The sequence below is a fragment of the Saccoglossus kowalevskii genome, chromosome 18 (genome assembly GCF_978046115.1).
Source record: "Saccoglossus kowalevskii chromosome 18, keSacKowa6.1, whole genome shotgun sequence".
NCBI lineage: Eukaryota > Metazoa > Hemichordata > Enteropneusta > Harrimaniidae > Saccoglossus > Saccoglossus kowalevskii.
Genome location: NC_140658.1, coordinates 25,488,807 through 25,506,197, shown reverse-complemented (window position 1 = coordinate 25,506,197; position 17,391 = coordinate 25,488,807). Strand labels below are relative to the sequence as shown.

Genomic DNA, 17,391 nt, shown 5'->3' with positions numbered 1-17,391 from the left:
ATAACAAATAAATTTGATATCTAGCTGACAACTTACTATGCACAACATTATTCGAATTTATGATGTTGATAAATTGATTCCGTGCTTAGTTTCAGACATTGGAATCGCTGAAAGTTCAACCACGGACACTATGGAGCCATGGCTGATCGGCGTGATAGTAATTGCCGTTGCCGTGGCAGCACTTCTCCTCTTTCTCATCTCCCTCGTCGTGTGCATGCGCAGAGGTCCCTCGTCGAAACGGTTTGGTCATCCGGGTCGCGACAATTGGAAAATGCGCAACTCCCTCTCTAACGAATCCTACGACACCCACTCAGGCGACGGTGTGCACGTTGAACCGACAGAAGTTGCCACGATATCGAAAGGAAGGTCTTTATCTAATGGCAGTCCGCACCCACAGCACAATTATAATGCCGGATTTGAAGGGGATAGTGGGACGAGCAGTATTGACGTTGGCGGTCCAGTATGAATGTGTATAAGCATTGAATGAATTTGTATTTTAATTTTGTACAGTGTATTTATAGGGTGATGATTTAAGATTTATGACACACATCGTGTATTTTTTGTACAATAATTTTTATAAAAAAAATCAAGGTGCCACAGTTAGTATTTATAGTCTCTGCATTGTTTAGATTCATCTGCGTAAAGCCTTGGCATCTTTATTTTTTTCTCTGCGAAACAGCAGAACTTTCTTTCACCTACTCGACTGACTAGGAAAGACGAGTGGAGCATGGTTTTGATGTTTAAACTTATACCAAGTTATTATATTTTTTCATATTTTCCTTCCATCAAGAGTTTCTTCCAAAATATGCTAAATTAAATTCTAAAATTCCACAACTGCACGAAACGTTTTTTTATTTCAGTGTGCTGCATTTTTTTATATTCCAGAATTGACCATTTCCCCCAGAGCATTATTGTTGCCAATGTTTTAAATATTACATTTTACTATTAACTTGATGAGACACATATTTTAAAAGGGTTCGGCATCGAGCAGTTATGTCAGCTGATCACATCCCAACAATTTCCAATAGTATTTTCCGTTGTATTTATGTAATTTCAATCGATATTGTAGTAATGTCAAAGTGATGTGAATTTGTAAGCATTTCACATTTTCTTATTATTCCATCACGTATGATCGTCGACTTTTCTTTTTTGTGGTCACCTTGTTGCCAGTTTCTATTACTTGCAATATTGTTAACAGTTACCCAGTTTTCTTTTCAATTTTGCATCGCATATATGTATCATTTTTTTGATGTGTGTTTCAGTGTGTGTTCTGCAATAACAACTCGCTGATTCGACAGTGTTGCTGAACTTATTCGCGTCTAAAAACTTACTGAAGATGTCATTTTCTTTCTGACTTTTACTAACTTGAGCCGTCCTACGTATCATTTTAAAGATAAGCTGTCAAACTGTTGAATGTTTTTTTTCAATAACACCAACAAGTTTTGAGAATACTTATTTTGAAACAAATAGTGGCAAATCGTAGAATTTTAACAGAGTTGAATTAATTGTAAATAAACTGGGGGTGATTATTAGAATTCTTGACACTGGATGACGCAGAGCTGCATGCGATTTTAATTTTTTTATGTGATTGTAATTTGTTTAATTACTTGCATGGTAATAGAGACGTTATTTCTTCATTTTGTCATGGAAAGTCGGAACTTCGAGTTGAAAGTGCGTGTGTCTAATTTGACAGTTTGGAAAAAAGTTTAGAAAATAGCCAATTTAGAAATATTTCTCAATAAATAAAATGTTTTTAAAACAAATGAAAAGCTTTATTATATTTTCGATGAATGGCAGCTATTTTGATTACATGTATAAATGGAGGAAGTTTGGGTTAAAATTGAATTTAATTCAAGATCTATAACACCTTTATTACTGTCCACTTGTAATGTCTAAGACCTTTTTTACAAACGGGGGGAAAAAACAAACAAGCAAAGAAGAGGTCATTGACATGTTTAGCAAATTGTTTTTTTTTATTTTGATCGATATTCAAAGATTTCATCACGTATGCACCTTGATACAAATGAGCTTCCATGATTTAATTCTGTATAATAATTCTTATTTAAATCGATAATAAATTTGTGTCAGCTTTATACATGTCTCTTCATTATTTGCATGGAAAACACTGGTTGCTACTGCACGAAGAATGTCTAAGTGTGTCGTACAAGAAGATATTCAAGTGAATGATATTTGTCGAATTATTGATATACGTACGTGTTCGAGTCGATAAATTGTATCTGACATTCTAAAAAAATAACGACACTTCTAAATAAAATTCAACTGGCGATTGAAAACAACTTGCAAATTACAATATACATTTCCATACAAAGAGTTCAAGCCTCCCGCAAACTAAAAATAAAACGCATTAGCTTATCTATGACCAGGAGCACCGCTTGTGAATACGAAATGATTAGCTTACACCTGAACAAAATGAGGTATAGCTCATGTATAATTGTAAAACGATAATGAATAATGCGCCAGGATAATTATTTAGATTTTTCCACACCCCACCTTCCATTCCCATAAGATAGCCAATCAAATACACCATTTTTGTATATGTATACTGTTTACAAATGTTTAATTTCACAGAACCCTAGTTTATCCAGCACTGTACCCACAAGCATTTTGTTGTCATAGTAACTGGCAACACTGGAACCTTTTAGAAGAGAACCGTCGTCCATGAACACTTGCTGGATATCAACGTTGTCGTAAGGGGCGCTCTTGGAGCCAAGGCGGACTTTCAACACCTATTCGACAAACAACCACGAAAACAAGTATAGGTAAGTAGTATTGAATAACTTAAAACGTAAATTATTATTTCTTTATCATGTTGTACCAGTCGATTCAGATTTAAATTGTTGGATTGTTTTCTGATATAGAAATATCACTATAACGAATTCGCTACCCGCGCCAGCCAAGGTTTATTACTAGACCATTTGTCGTTTTCTGCGAAATCCCGCGTACTAGGACTCCACTTACGCATGATCTGTCTAGCGACGAAATCAAACACAACGGCGCGTGGTATGATGTGTTTTCATGGGAAAATCGAACGCGAAGTTACGTGTTTAGGCAACAACGTCTGTTGGTTTAAATTTGAAATGGACCTAGCTCAAATTATTTAAAGCGGTGGGGGGGGGGGGGGGAGTCGTCACCTGCGCATGCGTCAGATGGTCATACCGTGCCACTGTTTACAAACAAGCGTCTACCCATGAGCCTTTGTCTTTTTAGCGTGTGTTGTTATCGTCGCTTGGGACTCAATTCTCGCGCGTGTGCAGGTGACGACCCTCCCGCTTTAATTTAACTCGGTCACGCGCGTAGTGGTGGCGATGGATGGTCGGCTTCAATTAAACCGATGCGACTTAACGGACTGCATGATTTCTTATTTAGTAAACTATAGCATTATACATTACACAATGAGAACATACTTACAAGCGAAGGTGCAGGTATCGTAACGTTTCCTACATGCTGAACAAATTGGTACAAAACAGCGTTGCAACCCAACCATAGATCACCCGTCTTTTTATCAATCTCTATGTTGTCAACACCTGAGTACACGTTAATTCTCTAAAATAAATAATGTTAATCATATAAAAACATCACACATCACAGTTGTGTAATTGCTAACGAGGCGTAGGCGAAATACGCTGGGTGACTCGTCAGTTGCAGCTCTCACCTGCTTTTCTTCAATTGAATTGTCGTTCCTAATTTCGAAGACGTAAATGAAACCTCTAATAACTGATGATACATACAAATACCTGAATAGAGACAGTAGTTTAATTATTTTATGTAAATGAATTAATAATCCAAATCATGCACTCATGGAAGGTCTGCAACTCGTACATAATTGATCCGGTGTGAAAGAAATGTTTAAATGATTACATCATGGGTTTTATAGGTTTCGAGGAAGTAAAAGCTACGAAGCAACAACTGGTTCGAAGCAACAACTGTTTGTTCGTGTAGTCATTAAAATATAGTAAATCCCTAAAAATACATTATTTCATTGACAAAAGACTACAGCTCGAACCAATATTGACAACGTAAAATACGTCATTAATGAATTGGCAGCAAGGGGCGGGGTATGACGGGTTAGTAAAAATTGTCGCATTATTGTGTACCGGAATTTTCCCCGGTATCGAGCCGATATATACAGAGAAAATATGTCCGAGACCTCGCGAATAATAATTCATAGGGACAATCACTAAAACTGAAGTTGACAATTTTAAATTAAATTACACCTTCTTGTCAATAAAAATATTATTACCAGAATGTACTCGTATGAAAATCTTCCACTGAACACAAATTGAATTCTGTCACTATATTCTTCCAACTTGAATGTCATATTAATCAGTGTGAACTTTTGTCCAAATTTCAAAAGCTGTTTGATTCATTTGTTTAAAAATATCTGTGAAACTATAACTTTAAGTTGTTTTCTTTTTATGGGTACAATTAATCAAACAATTTTATCATCTGATCATCTCCAAACTTGAAATCCGATCAATCACTATAAGATATCAACCAAGTTCAATTTTGGTGTGACCAGCATGTTAAAATATACATGTACAATTGTTAGACATAGAAATCATCAATGCAAAAACGAGGACATATTCATTGCTGCTCATAAAAACCAGATGTAATGATTATGGGGTTTGTACATAAAAAACGTGCCCCTGAGTGTGGGGATCGGTCGGGATTGTTCAGGATTGACTTATTACTAATAACCACATTTCTCGGCCCCGCGTTCAATTGACTAATGCATTAAAAACCCATAAGGTAACAGAAGCACTTCGTCTCTAGGTTGCACGACTTACATAAACTACGTATTACACAGGGTATTGTATTGATATAAAAACGATATAAGCAGTAAATATGATCCAGTTTACCGTCCTTCCGGTGATACGTTTATTCCATTGGCATACTGCAGTCCAGATTGCACAATCTTATCCGTGTTGCCGTCGTAGAATCCCACATTTGTCCACGCCACATCTGCAAACAACTCGACTCGCTTAAAAAATTCCGACATGACAAAATATCCATCATTTGTATAATAAAAGGAATCGGGACCTACAGCTACAACATCGTTTACACTAAAAATAAACATGGTTGAATAATAAATTAGTTGACAAAGAAATTAACATTCTCGAATAGAATGCATGTGACCGAAATGGCTGGCATTTCCAAAAGCTTATGCTAAATCAATGAATTATCTGAGAAGCATGCGTCATGGAATCCACAGATCAGATGGATTTACCTGTATATATTATCTCCTCTAATCGTTTTCAAATGAATAAGCGATTTAATCTTTTCTTCAAACCGAAATATCTCGATGCATTCGTCACCACGGGCGCGATGATTGACAACAAACAGTCTCTTTTCATCTGAAAATAAAAATACAACCAATAATAATGGCAAAACTCGTAGCCCACGATTCGATAGACTCGTATCACACCAGCTTTTTGTCATGATCATACGGCGAAACTTGTAGCCCGTGGTTCGGCACATTAGATTGTATCACGCTTTATCACGTCATATGCAACATCTTTGTTGATAGAGTGGGCAGTAATGCTGCGTTTTGTCATGCTCGTTTCACGTACGATACACTGGGCACTTATTGCGCGAATTATGCGACTTGATTACATGTGGTGATGAAGCACACACGATCTATCTCAAAATAGAGAAAATCAGACAAAATATGGGGAAACAAACTTATTGATACTCATCTTATTATTATATTGTTTTAAATTTATTTATTTCATCATGAAAAGAGTTCTAATTTTTCTAGTGGAACGGGAGTTCATATTGCTATTCTTCTATCTAAAGTTGGTGCCGTGCCAACTGAATATAAATATAACGTTCATATGGACTTTCGCTATTGTACACATTGAATAATGCTGTAAGAGTTATATATGGTGCAGAAATGTAACAATCAAGCTTCACCTGTTTTATCATCTTCATACAAACTAATGCCGTGTGGATAAAAGCTGTCTCTGTCGAAATCACCTTTCAGGGGAAGCTCTATGACGTCATTCTCTGGATGGTTGAAATCAAAAAGGAATATTTTTCCTCTGATATTTGGAGGCATGCGACTCGGATCGACGGTTTCTTTTTTTCCATTTAGCTCCTTTTGAGGCAATAAAATGGTTCACATCAATCTAAGATATACACACATTAGTTTAACCTATAATACGTGTGGTAATTTACATGGTCCAAAATAATTCATTCATAAACACCGATAACATTGTCACAATTATGTAAATTAACTCACCGATGAAATAAACGCCAAACCATTACTAGCAACAGTCACATCTTCTGACCCTTTTTCTGTAAAATGAAATTTTGTTTAAAATTATTTTCGATTCACTTTTGAAATTATGCGTAATGTTGTTTTGTAACATAATGATGCATGCGTTGCTGGTGATATCGTGAATTTACATTTGGTGTGACTGTATTATAATAGGAATCAATCGCTTTAATTATGGCATCCCTTAACATGGGCGTTGGAACATATATCAGAATACTAGTATTTCCGACAGAGCAGAAATTGCGGCTCTGTGGGTGAACATGGAAATGTTAGAAATAAATATATCCTAAATTACATTACACTCCAACCTACTAATCCACAAGGAGGAAAAACATTTTGTTCTCAATTGAAATCAATTTTGAGTTTATAATACGAACGTTTCATAGGTATACTCACCAACGCCAGGCACAGTTCGACAAAAACCCGGATGCTGTTTGTATACTACCTTAAAGAAGCCTAGCAAATATCTGAGAAAATTACAATTAAAAAACATGCAGTTTTTTATTTGTCAAGATTGTATGTGGTGCATATAACGCATGAGTAACCCTACAATATAAGATTTATTGAACGAATGTCATTTTTTCCGAATCTTTGACGAGACACATATGAAAATATACACAAATTTAATAAATATAACATTGTAGGGTTGCGAATCTCATATCATATTTATCAAATGTACCAAATTTTCTAAATCCTAAAAATTAACGTAGTTTGTGAGAACAAATTTAAAAGCGCGTTCCGGCTCATTTGCGTAACCGATCGCTGTTCATAAACACTGATTACAGTTTTTTACCATTATTGCGAAGAAAAGAATGTTATTTCTAGAGTCATCACTATATTTACGGTTTGGGGATGCATTGGAAACATAATTATTAATTTTAAAACCAAGTCAACCCATGGCCGTTCCACATATTATACGTTTACCACTACCAATATACGAGTACAGCTTATAGCACACAAATGTTTTTGCCGACAACTGAAACTAACATAAATATTTAAAAATGTTGGGATTTCGCGATCACAGGACTTTCGCGTTCACATCTCGTTTACGCACTTTATAGTATTTTTCATAAATGTTTTCATGATCGCAATCGCAACAGACTGCAAATCGTGAAGATTTTGATTCAGGAGACGTAAGCCTCTGATTGTGAGGTCAGAGACAGTATTCTCGGGGAAGGCATCCGGGCATTTTCACTGCCTGGCAACTATCACGGTGAAAACGTTTTTTTAACAATTGCCGAAAAATTCCGGTACTTTGAGATTGTTGTTGAGGCTCCCTTGAACAGTGTAATGAGATTACCCCTGCGTGTGCAGCATATATAAATTTGGTTGTTCAGGATTACTTCAAAGTTGAGTTTGTGTTGTTTTCTTGACTTTAGCTGTTTTCACCGGCTCCTTGACCGGAGTTCCACAGCAGCGCGCACAGAGCCCATATACAAATACATGGTACAGTGGTAAGCGACTTAGCAACGTGGAACGTCTTGTGACGTAACTCCGCCCGGGGTTACAAAGAAACCATATTATTTGAATAATAGGGTCAAATCAAGGTCACACATACATGACTACTAACTCAGCCTATTACATTTGCGTTTCTCAATCCCAGCTGTACACACAACTAGCGCTCTCCTCCACTCCACACAATGCGAATCCATGACGAGGATTGCCTGATACTCACATTGTTTTAGCTACATGGTTGAGCACCAACGCCAATATTACAAGAAACACTACGCGGAAGAGCATGGCTGGTATATGCACAGATTCGTCTGAAACGTACGCTGTTCAAAGGTCACCAGACACAGTTACAACTACAGAGAGAAGGGTTATGCGCACGCCACATTGGGTCGTATCTGGGAGCTCTCAAATAGGACCTCACGAATACGACCTACTTTACATATTACCCATATTGCATTATACAAAATGGCTGGTAGGTTAGTTGTTAGTTTTTTTCGGTTTCTTCGCAGTGTGTACTCGATGTTTTGCGTTTACCAGTAATCGTACGTTTTCCTGACGCAGTATTTGAACCAATATCGCCTCGCGAGATAGCGATTCAGTTTGCATGTTTATTCATGTTTATGAACGTAGGATTTATTGACATTTATTGGAATATTTATTGGCATCGGACTCGTTGCGTTGACCCGAATCTTCGACAGCTTGTTAAACGGAAGAATAACAAATAGATTTCCATACTCTTCAGGAGTAAAACAGAGCTGTAACTTAAGCCCAACATTATTTAATCGTTTTTATTTTATAAATGCTCTCCAGACATTTTTGCTATGAACACTTGTGATCCTCCAACCAGTCGGAGCCCAGGAACTTTGATCAACTGTACGCAATCCCTATGAGCGGGGGGGGGGGGGTTATCGGCTGGTATCTAGTTTAAGAAATAAGGGATGAAGGCTCCAGCCAGCTCATATTTTTTAAACTCGAAAAAACAGTGAAACGGAATGAAAAAATAAAATCTAAAAAAAAATACCAGCTTGAAGAATATTGGTTGCTGTTTAAAATTTCAAATTTGATCATAGTTCCTGTGCTCCAACACGGGGGGGGGGGGGGGGCTCCTTTTACCAAAACCATCACCCCATACCACTCCTAGCCCAATTTAATTGCGTATGTCCCTTCTAAGGACGCCTATAGTTATCTAGGGAAGAAGGCTTATTACTGAAACAAACGTACACTAGTACAAGTTCGTACTAAAACAAACACTCAATTCTGTCTCAAACCTCAAAATAAGCATAGCTCTAAACCTATTTGATAAATTGATAGCACCCATCATTAGCTATGGGTGTGAAGTATGGGGAGAGGAAGTCACTAAAAATAGCGATATTATTGAAACTGTTAACTATTCTTTCTTCTGATTACTCCTGAGGGTTAAAAAGAATGCTACTAAGCTTGCAATCTTAGGGGAATTGGGAAGATACCCTCTTGCCATAAAAATTATCACACAAATAATTAAATTCTGGCTCAGATCAAAACTTCCATAGACGCCCAAGTTAATAAAAAGCACCTTTGATGAGGTCAATACAGTAAAAACTAGGTGGACAAGAAATGTCGACAAAATAATCAGTGACAACAATCTTGATAAGGCAATAAAACAACAAATAAAAAAAAAGAAACCACACCAAACCAAGACTATCTCTGCTTTACTGAAAGAAAATTATAAAATAAAATGGAAAGAAGCTCTATTTGATGACAACAGAGCAAATGGTGGAACAAACAAATTGGAAAATTATAGAACATTCAAAACACAGTTTAAAATGGAAAAATGTTTAATAACAATGAGTAATATTAAACTGAGACACTCCCTATGCCAGTTCAGAATCTCTGATCACAAACTTAATATTGAAACTGGCAGGCATTGCAGAACTCCAAGGAATGAAAGGGTCTGTAAACACTGTGCTAAAAAGCAGATTGAAGATGAGATACATTTCCTTATGGACTGCAGTCTGTACAATACACACAGAATTGAATTATTCAAGTACTGTAAGGAAATTATACAAAATTTTAGGAAGTTAAATGAACTAGAAAAATTCAATGCAATCATGAAATATTGTTCAGGAATAAGAACTGCACAATACATACAAAAATGTATGCAAATGAGATGTGAGCAGCTCTACCAAAATTAAAAATATTCTTTCCACCATAATTATGACTCTAATGTGATTTTAATGTGATTTTGTTACTTCTTAATAATATTAGCTAGTGTATTGTATTGTACCGTATAAGTTTATTATGATCTTTTGCGTGTTTGTAATATTATTTAGCTTTATTTAGCATTCTGTGTAGTTGATTAACATTACTGTATCTTAGTGTAGTTTATTTTATTTTATCTTATCTATTTTTATTGTTATATGACCATAGAACAACTCACTGTAGTTCGTTTTAGTGTTGAATAAATTAATTATTTGACAAATTAATTTATTTTTTAATTCAGCTAATCCTTGTTTGAGGTAGTGATGTCTGGGGGCATTGAAGCATGTACTGTTCCAATGTACTATTTAACATCTAGTATGTTAGCTTGCAGCATTTAACTGGTACAATTGTATAAAACCAGTTTAATTCCTCTCCAGGAATTTGACATGTTTCAATAAATGTAAGGTTATCCTGATATTACTTGTTCTAGACCTGAGTGTTTTTGGGTAAATTTTTTTTCTAAGATTGGGGAACACAGCATTAAAGAACTGGGTAATATTCTTTCCACATTAGACGTAAACAAATTTCACTGGCTAACTCAGGTGACTGTGTATTATTGTTGTCGTTAAAACAATACTTCATACCTTTGTAATTTTTAAACATTATTATCTTGGTATAGTAGTGGTTTATACCCCGGTATAAGGAGCAGTATAAATTTGATATCTTAGAACATAACATGTTTCTGTTTTAGCATGTTTGGTCTTATATTGCTTCAGTGATCAAAACATTCAATCCCATTCCTATACACAAGACAGAACCTATATTTCAAAACTGTGATTGGAATAAACATCTTTCATGATGTTGAATAGTTTCTTAAAATAAAAGGAAGACAGTGATTGGTGTGCTTACTACAGGCTAATTACTGCAATGTATTTTACAACAACTTTCTTTTGGTAACCATCAGGTGCTACAATTTTTTTCTCAATAATGATCAATGTATGTTTCTAATTTGTGTTTATTGAAAATCAAATTATTTTACTAATAGATGTCATCTCTATTACTTATAATAAATAAAATGTGGCTAATGATTTTTATCAAATTTACCGCTGCATGTACATAAATCAGATTAAATTATTACCAGTAGCTGATTTGGATGACTGATAGACAGTATGAACCTAATAAAATGGTCCATGATTTAACAGTAGAATGTATAGTTTCCTTTCTCAAACAAGTGAATTTTTAATCTAATGAATATTTCTATTTAGTATCCACTGGAATTCAAACCAGTGAATGTTTTTTAAATACACAGTGCCCTCTATGGGTTGCTTGGAGAAAGATACAAAATAATGTGAACTACCCCCGGTAATTGAAATTGAAGATTGCATAGCAATTGTTAGTTTTATAGAAGTTCAAGAAAGATTAATGTCTGATAATTGTAAATGTAGTTCCACCTTGTTCAAATTCTACCATTTAAAATCATGAAGTGAAGAATATCATTTTTCAGGCATGCCTTAATATATTGTGTGCACCATAGTTTTGGAATCAGCTGTCCTGAAAATTCATTTATTTAATATTTTAATCATTCATATTGTGAAAGGTGCAGCATTTGAATATTGCATAATATTGCATATATATATAAATACAATACTGTATCTTATTGTTCACATTTGTCCAGCCATCTCTTTGTGCTAGGCAGCATTATTCAATTTTTGAGACTAATTGAATCCCACATCCCAAATGCCTGGGTTGAGATTTCTCATGGAAGGAATATTGTTTTGAAATAGAAAAGTGATTGTGTTTACAAATCATTAACATACCATTGTAGCTATATAAGGGGATTATTAGGTTTGGGCCAATTGATATTTAAGGTAGAGATGCAGTTTACCTGACAGGTATTTTAATTAGTTAATTAGGCAACCAAGATGACCTCCCTTGTCCACATAACTATATATTTTTAGAAAGCTTATTGTATGAATTTTAAAATTTTGTAAGTATTTTTTTTATGGACATTGTAGTTTGAAATATGCACAAAAATGTTTTTTTTTTGGTCAAAAGTGATTTAAAACAAATTCGCTTCTAAACCATGTCTCTGTTTCCTGTCAAAATTGGTTTACGGGTACATCTGTTTACTATGAAGAAAGTTTCGTCTTGAAAACTGTCTACCTGGGCAGCAGCTCAAATTTCACTAATTCAAGTTTATGCATAAATTAACACCCAGGCTAGTTGTCTGTACGATTGTTGTAACACTGTTCAACCAAAAACAATGCCCCTACGGCGTTTTGAAGATAAACACATTGTTAATCATTTGTGAAAATTTCAAAACAAAAGGTCAAAGCGTAAAGTTTATAAGAGACAATTGCTAATTTGTATATTTTATAGTTAAGTAAAAATATATGCTGATTTACATTGCTATTGGATTTAACAGAGTTCCACTAGAAAATGCTCGGCACCATCTAAAAAAAAATTGTTATATATATATATCTGTCAGATTTGTTAAATTCGTGTAAAAATATGGAAATTTAGATTTTAAGTGAATATTTTTGTCATTTTTGGTAAAAAAGGGTTATTTTCGACAACTAGTTCGAAACCATAAGTCCAAATGCTTTCATATTTCCAGCAATGATACATTGGATGGTCAGATTTGTTAAACTGGTGTCAAAATAAGCAAATTTGGATTTTTAGTGAACATTTTTCTCATTTTTGGTAAAAAATGTTATTTTTGACAACTGGTTCAAAACCGTAAGCCCTATTTACAGAGAGCTTTCAACTAAATATAAAACATAATACAGCTTTAAAGTATACTTTGAATATGTAATAGCACAAGTGAGTTAAGTAACTGGTATTTTTGATGAAAAATGCGATGATTATTCTCCTTATATCAGGTCCCTTAAATTGCACACATAATAATTTGGACGGTCATTATAAATAGAACATTGATACAGTCATTAGAAACAACTTTTAGATCTTCTCAGCTTATTTCAGAAGCCACCACATATATGGCACAACAATTGATCTTGCATTCAGCAATGTCTTATGTAAAACTGGAGTACATTTTGTAATTGACTCTTTTATACCTGATCATAAGATTATTACTGCACAGATTTATTGAACATTTGTTCTTGGGTGTAACAAAACAATTACATATATGTACAACGTATCAGGAAAGATAACATTTCAAAAACATGACCACAATTTTCAAACAAAAACATATTTTTTTTTTCTCGACCATTTCTCAGGTTTTTGCACATCCATGATTTCTTAAGTTTAGCCTCAATGATGTTTGTCCAATGAAATGCACTATCCTTATGAACACTATAAAAGTTCATAATTGCAACTGCAAGAAACTGCAACTGCAATGTTTTCTAAATGACTGACTATGAATATTACAACCACAATGCCACTTCACTGATTCTTGTTCCATGATAATGAAGACAGCGGACCTATTTCGACCGTCAGGTCGCTTGGTTTTCAGTAGATTAATGATTTATTTCACAGCACAAATCATCACTGTGTACATGGTATGCTATCAAATCACATATGCAATCTATAAACGACAACCATTACAAGTTCTGAATATTAGGGTAACATCCATGTGAAATATAGGAATCTGAGTCTTTGATTTGCACAGAAGATCTGAAGTTTGTGGACTCCTAGTGATACGTCACTCAAAATAGGGAATACTATATAATAGCTTGTGTTGCATGCTCGTTGAATTATGTTTCTTTATTATTTTACCTTTTGATCTTAAAAATTATATTATGTTGTTCCTGATAATAAAATCAACGAAGATCCCATAAATTTGCATGCACAAAGTTTCTTAAAAGTGGGAATAAATATAACCACAGTTTGGCAGTGCCATATTTACAATTAAATAATTGTATTTAATGTATTCATAGTCATTAAAGCGTTGCTGCGCATTCCCTGTAAACAAATGTGTATTTTACACGTATTGTGTATGTCATGAGTTCCATATTGATTAGGACAAGTAGTAGTTTGACCAATCATTTTCATAAACAGATTAAACAGCAAATACAGTGTTTATGTTAGCAACATATTTCTTAAGAACATTTCCCATCATTTCCAATGCTACTACCAGTACTGCAGAATTTACAGTTGATGGAAAATGTTACTGATATTAAAATATACAATCAATACAGTTTTTCTCTATTGGTGCATTAAAATTGTTGTTCTCTATTTCTTTTCTCTAATTTTTTTGGAGTATAAAGAAAACTGGTATTTTTTTTTTTACAAAATTGACCATCACATTAAATGTTTGCAGTTTTCCCCATAGACCACCATGTAAACTGAAAAAAGGTGTATAGTAATGAAACATTTTATTTAGCCATTTCTGAATACAGTCTTGAAAATGTATTGGTCACCCTTAATTTCTGTGCAAATGAATTTATTCACTGATTTCACCTCAAATTTGGTTGTTTTCCAGACTTTTACAAAATTGTTATATAGGCTTGTACATATGACTTACATATGAACATCCATTTGTGATACAGACTTATTTAACATGGACAAACAGTGGCAATTTTAGTGCTAAAAATACATCAAAATTCCCTGTTTTGGCCATTTCAGAAACAGATCTTGGTAATGCATAGACTGATTACATTCAAACTTGGTACAATGAAAACGAATGGGACCTTGATGCACGAGACATGCAGATATAATTAAAAATGGCTTACTGGTGGCCATTTTGTTTTACCAAATACAGTTCCAGGTCTCTATATTGGAAACACTGGAATGGTCAAGTTCAATCTTTATACAAACTCCATACAACATGTGCTACTACTTGATTCAAGATTTAGTACTAAAAATGCATTAAACTTATTTAAATTGGCCTTTCTGAACTAATATTGAATCTTGATGCGCGTCCTTTCCTTTTGATTTAACAAATATAATTCTGGTTCCATATCTTGAAAGTACTTGGATAGTTAACCTGAAACTTTAAACATGCACACAACTCGGGATGCATATTTTTTATTCATATTTGTTTTTTATTTGTTTTTTTATTTTTAGAATAGTGTGTTTTCTTTTTTGTTTTTTTTTAAATTATAGTTTTTAAATTTCTTTTTGTAAGACCCTTTTTATTCTTCCCTGAGGATTTTATGCATCTAATAAATATTATTAAGATGACTGCAGAAGGCCCCATCTTGGATGGATTTTGTTTTTTATGCAATGACTTAAACTTCATAACCAATGAGGACTGTATAACTTGTTAATAGTATTTTTGGGCAGGCAATACAGTAAAACTTGGGTTTTATCTATTTATAGCAGTTTAATTGTACCACAATAAGTCAAAGGTGACATTGTACACTCTTTGCCCAAAAACAATGTTTCTGGCCAAATTATTTTTTCAAAATTGATGCATTTCTTTACTACCATGGCCAACTACAAAAAAAACCATTTGACATGTAATCTTTGAATGATGTGCATGGTGATCTGAAACATTATTTTGTTTTGTTGAGCTTAAACTATATATAAATCTTAAAAAACATGGCTAAGAAAACAGAAATTCTGTGGAACCACAGATAAATCATCCTTGTATATATCATGTGTGTTTGACATTCTGAGTACATGCTTTTCTAGTTTGTATGTTACATTAGTATAGGAAAATGCAGAAAGTATTTGGTGTCCCTTGATGCCCTATTTTCACAGGTTCGTACAGAGTCCTGTCAGGAGCACTAGTGCATATAGAGATAGTCACACAGTGTTATAATGAAGACATTGCACACTAGACCTGATTAACCTATTTAACAAGTTTATAATTCCATAGTTTGTAATAAAATGTTGAGATGACGATGACATAAGTATCCACCACATTCCAGTATATTACTTACATGCACTGTAGGCAACTTTAATACAATTATGAGGGTATTAGTGACAACTGATTTTCATTGATGTCAGTTCAAATTTAAATAGCTAATTATTGCTACTGCAGAACTGACACTTGCCATATTAGTCATCTAGAAGGCAGCACATTTACAGTTTTCAATTTTTTGGAAAATTATCTTTACCTACTTAGGATACTTGATGAAATTTGTGGTGCAAATTTTCACTGGCCCTTTAAATTAGTTGCTCATAATTGTGGATGTACAGTTATTTATATTTTGTGGACACAAATCTCAATTGTCAGTTTTGCGCCTAAAATGTCACACAAATCATATGGACATTCAGAACCAAGTTTATTTAGTATGGAATAACACTGCAACCATTTACAATTATTATAAAACAAATTGTGTTTTATTAGAGAACCTATATAATATAACTGAGGATGCTGATAAAGAATGCCATATTTTTTCCTTTATATTCTTTAGAACAAGCTGTATGGAAACCAACATTACTGCACTGTATACTGGATATAATATAAATTAATGCTGGCTAACCTGGAATTATCAACATTGTATAGATGTGGGTGCAACGTCAGGACAGACATTTTGCCAGATTATTTCAGTTTATAATGAAAATATTTTTTTGATAATCATCTTATAAGCTATTTTCATTTGTTAACTTGAGTCTCGAGTCCAGGAAATAATTCCCTTTCCTCGATGGGTTAAATAAAGTGACACTGAAACATTACAATGAAAAGAAATTGTTTCAGATGATATTTAAATGTTTTTCATATTAAAAGTGCTGATAATACCATGAACTAACAAACATTCATTGTCAGCTGGCTACACATGAAGCTCCATGCAATACATAACCCCCAAAATAGCTTACTGCGGAAGCACCCAACACTGTTCTGTACACTGTTCTAATACAGTTGGAGTTATTGCTATATACCGGTACTGATAGAAAATTGCGTATTTCTAAAGATGCAATACAGTACAATTTATTAACTCATAACAACCTACTGAAGGAGGTTAAAGGTTACAACAACAACAAAAATTACAGAAAAAAAATTAATCAAATTACAATGGCTAATAGTTTAAAGACAACCAAAAACAGACTAAAAACAGAATAAAAGTTAGTAACGGAAATATATAATAAAGTAAAATAAAACACCAAAAAAAAACTATAAACTGAATATAAAAACAAAAAACCCAATGAATAGGTGTAAAAAAAAAATAAAAGAAAAAGTCAATGACTAAGTACCAGGGGTAGGTGCTGCTGTCTAATAGCAAAGCTGTATTTCAGATATTGTGCCAGAGGAATTGCTAAGTTATTATTTGACATTATTTTTATGAATTTATTTTCAGGTGTGAGATTAGTAAAGTCAGGAATAATCTTTTCAGCTTCATTGTATAAAACGACCCTCTCTTTACTATATACTGGGCATATTATGAGGAAGTGATGTTCGTCTTCAATATCATTTTTATTACACAATTTGCAGATTCTGTCGCTACTTTTGATTCTGTTTTGTCTTTCTTTTTCAATTTCTAAACTGTGATTGCTCAGTCTGAATTTAGTTAGGGTACTTTTCAGTTCTTTATTTTTTAGCTTAATTAAGTAGTTTT

General features: G+C 33.9%; 2 protein-coding genes across 22 annotated transcripts in view; one reads left to right on the top strand and one right to left on the bottom strand.

Annotated features, from left to right (window-relative positions):
• The window catches only part of LOC100378430 (uncharacterized), a 66,749-nt gene extending 64,656 nt beyond the window's left edge, over positions 1-2,093 (top strand). For all 21 annotated transcript variants that reach the window (XM_085492749.1, XM_085492762.1, XM_085492758.1 and 18 more), the window contains one exon: positions 90-2,093. In XM_085492749.1, coding sequence (XP_085348875.1) covers positions 90-466 — 377 coding nt within the window. In that variant the 3' untranslated portion in view covers positions 467-2,093. The remainder of the gene's footprint in view (positions 1-89) is intronic.
• On the bottom strand, positions 1,955-8,626 carry LOC102801568 (serum paraoxonase/arylesterase 2-like). The gene is made up of 9 exons (XM_078011799.2): positions 7,974-8,626; positions 6,695-6,765; positions 6,263-6,318; positions 5,935-6,118; positions 5,249-5,375; positions 4,881-5,084; positions 3,674-3,755; positions 3,430-3,564; positions 1,955-2,747 (listed from the first exon to the last, which is right to left on the bottom strand). The coding sequence occupies exons 1-9, from the start codon at positions 8,036-8,038 to the stop codon at positions 2,568-2,570; spliced, it is 1,104 nt and encodes a 367-aa protein (XP_077867925.1). The 5' UTR covers positions 8,039-8,626; the 3' UTR covers positions 1,955-2,567.
• Between the last annotated feature and the right edge of the window lie 8,765 nt (positions 8,627-17,391).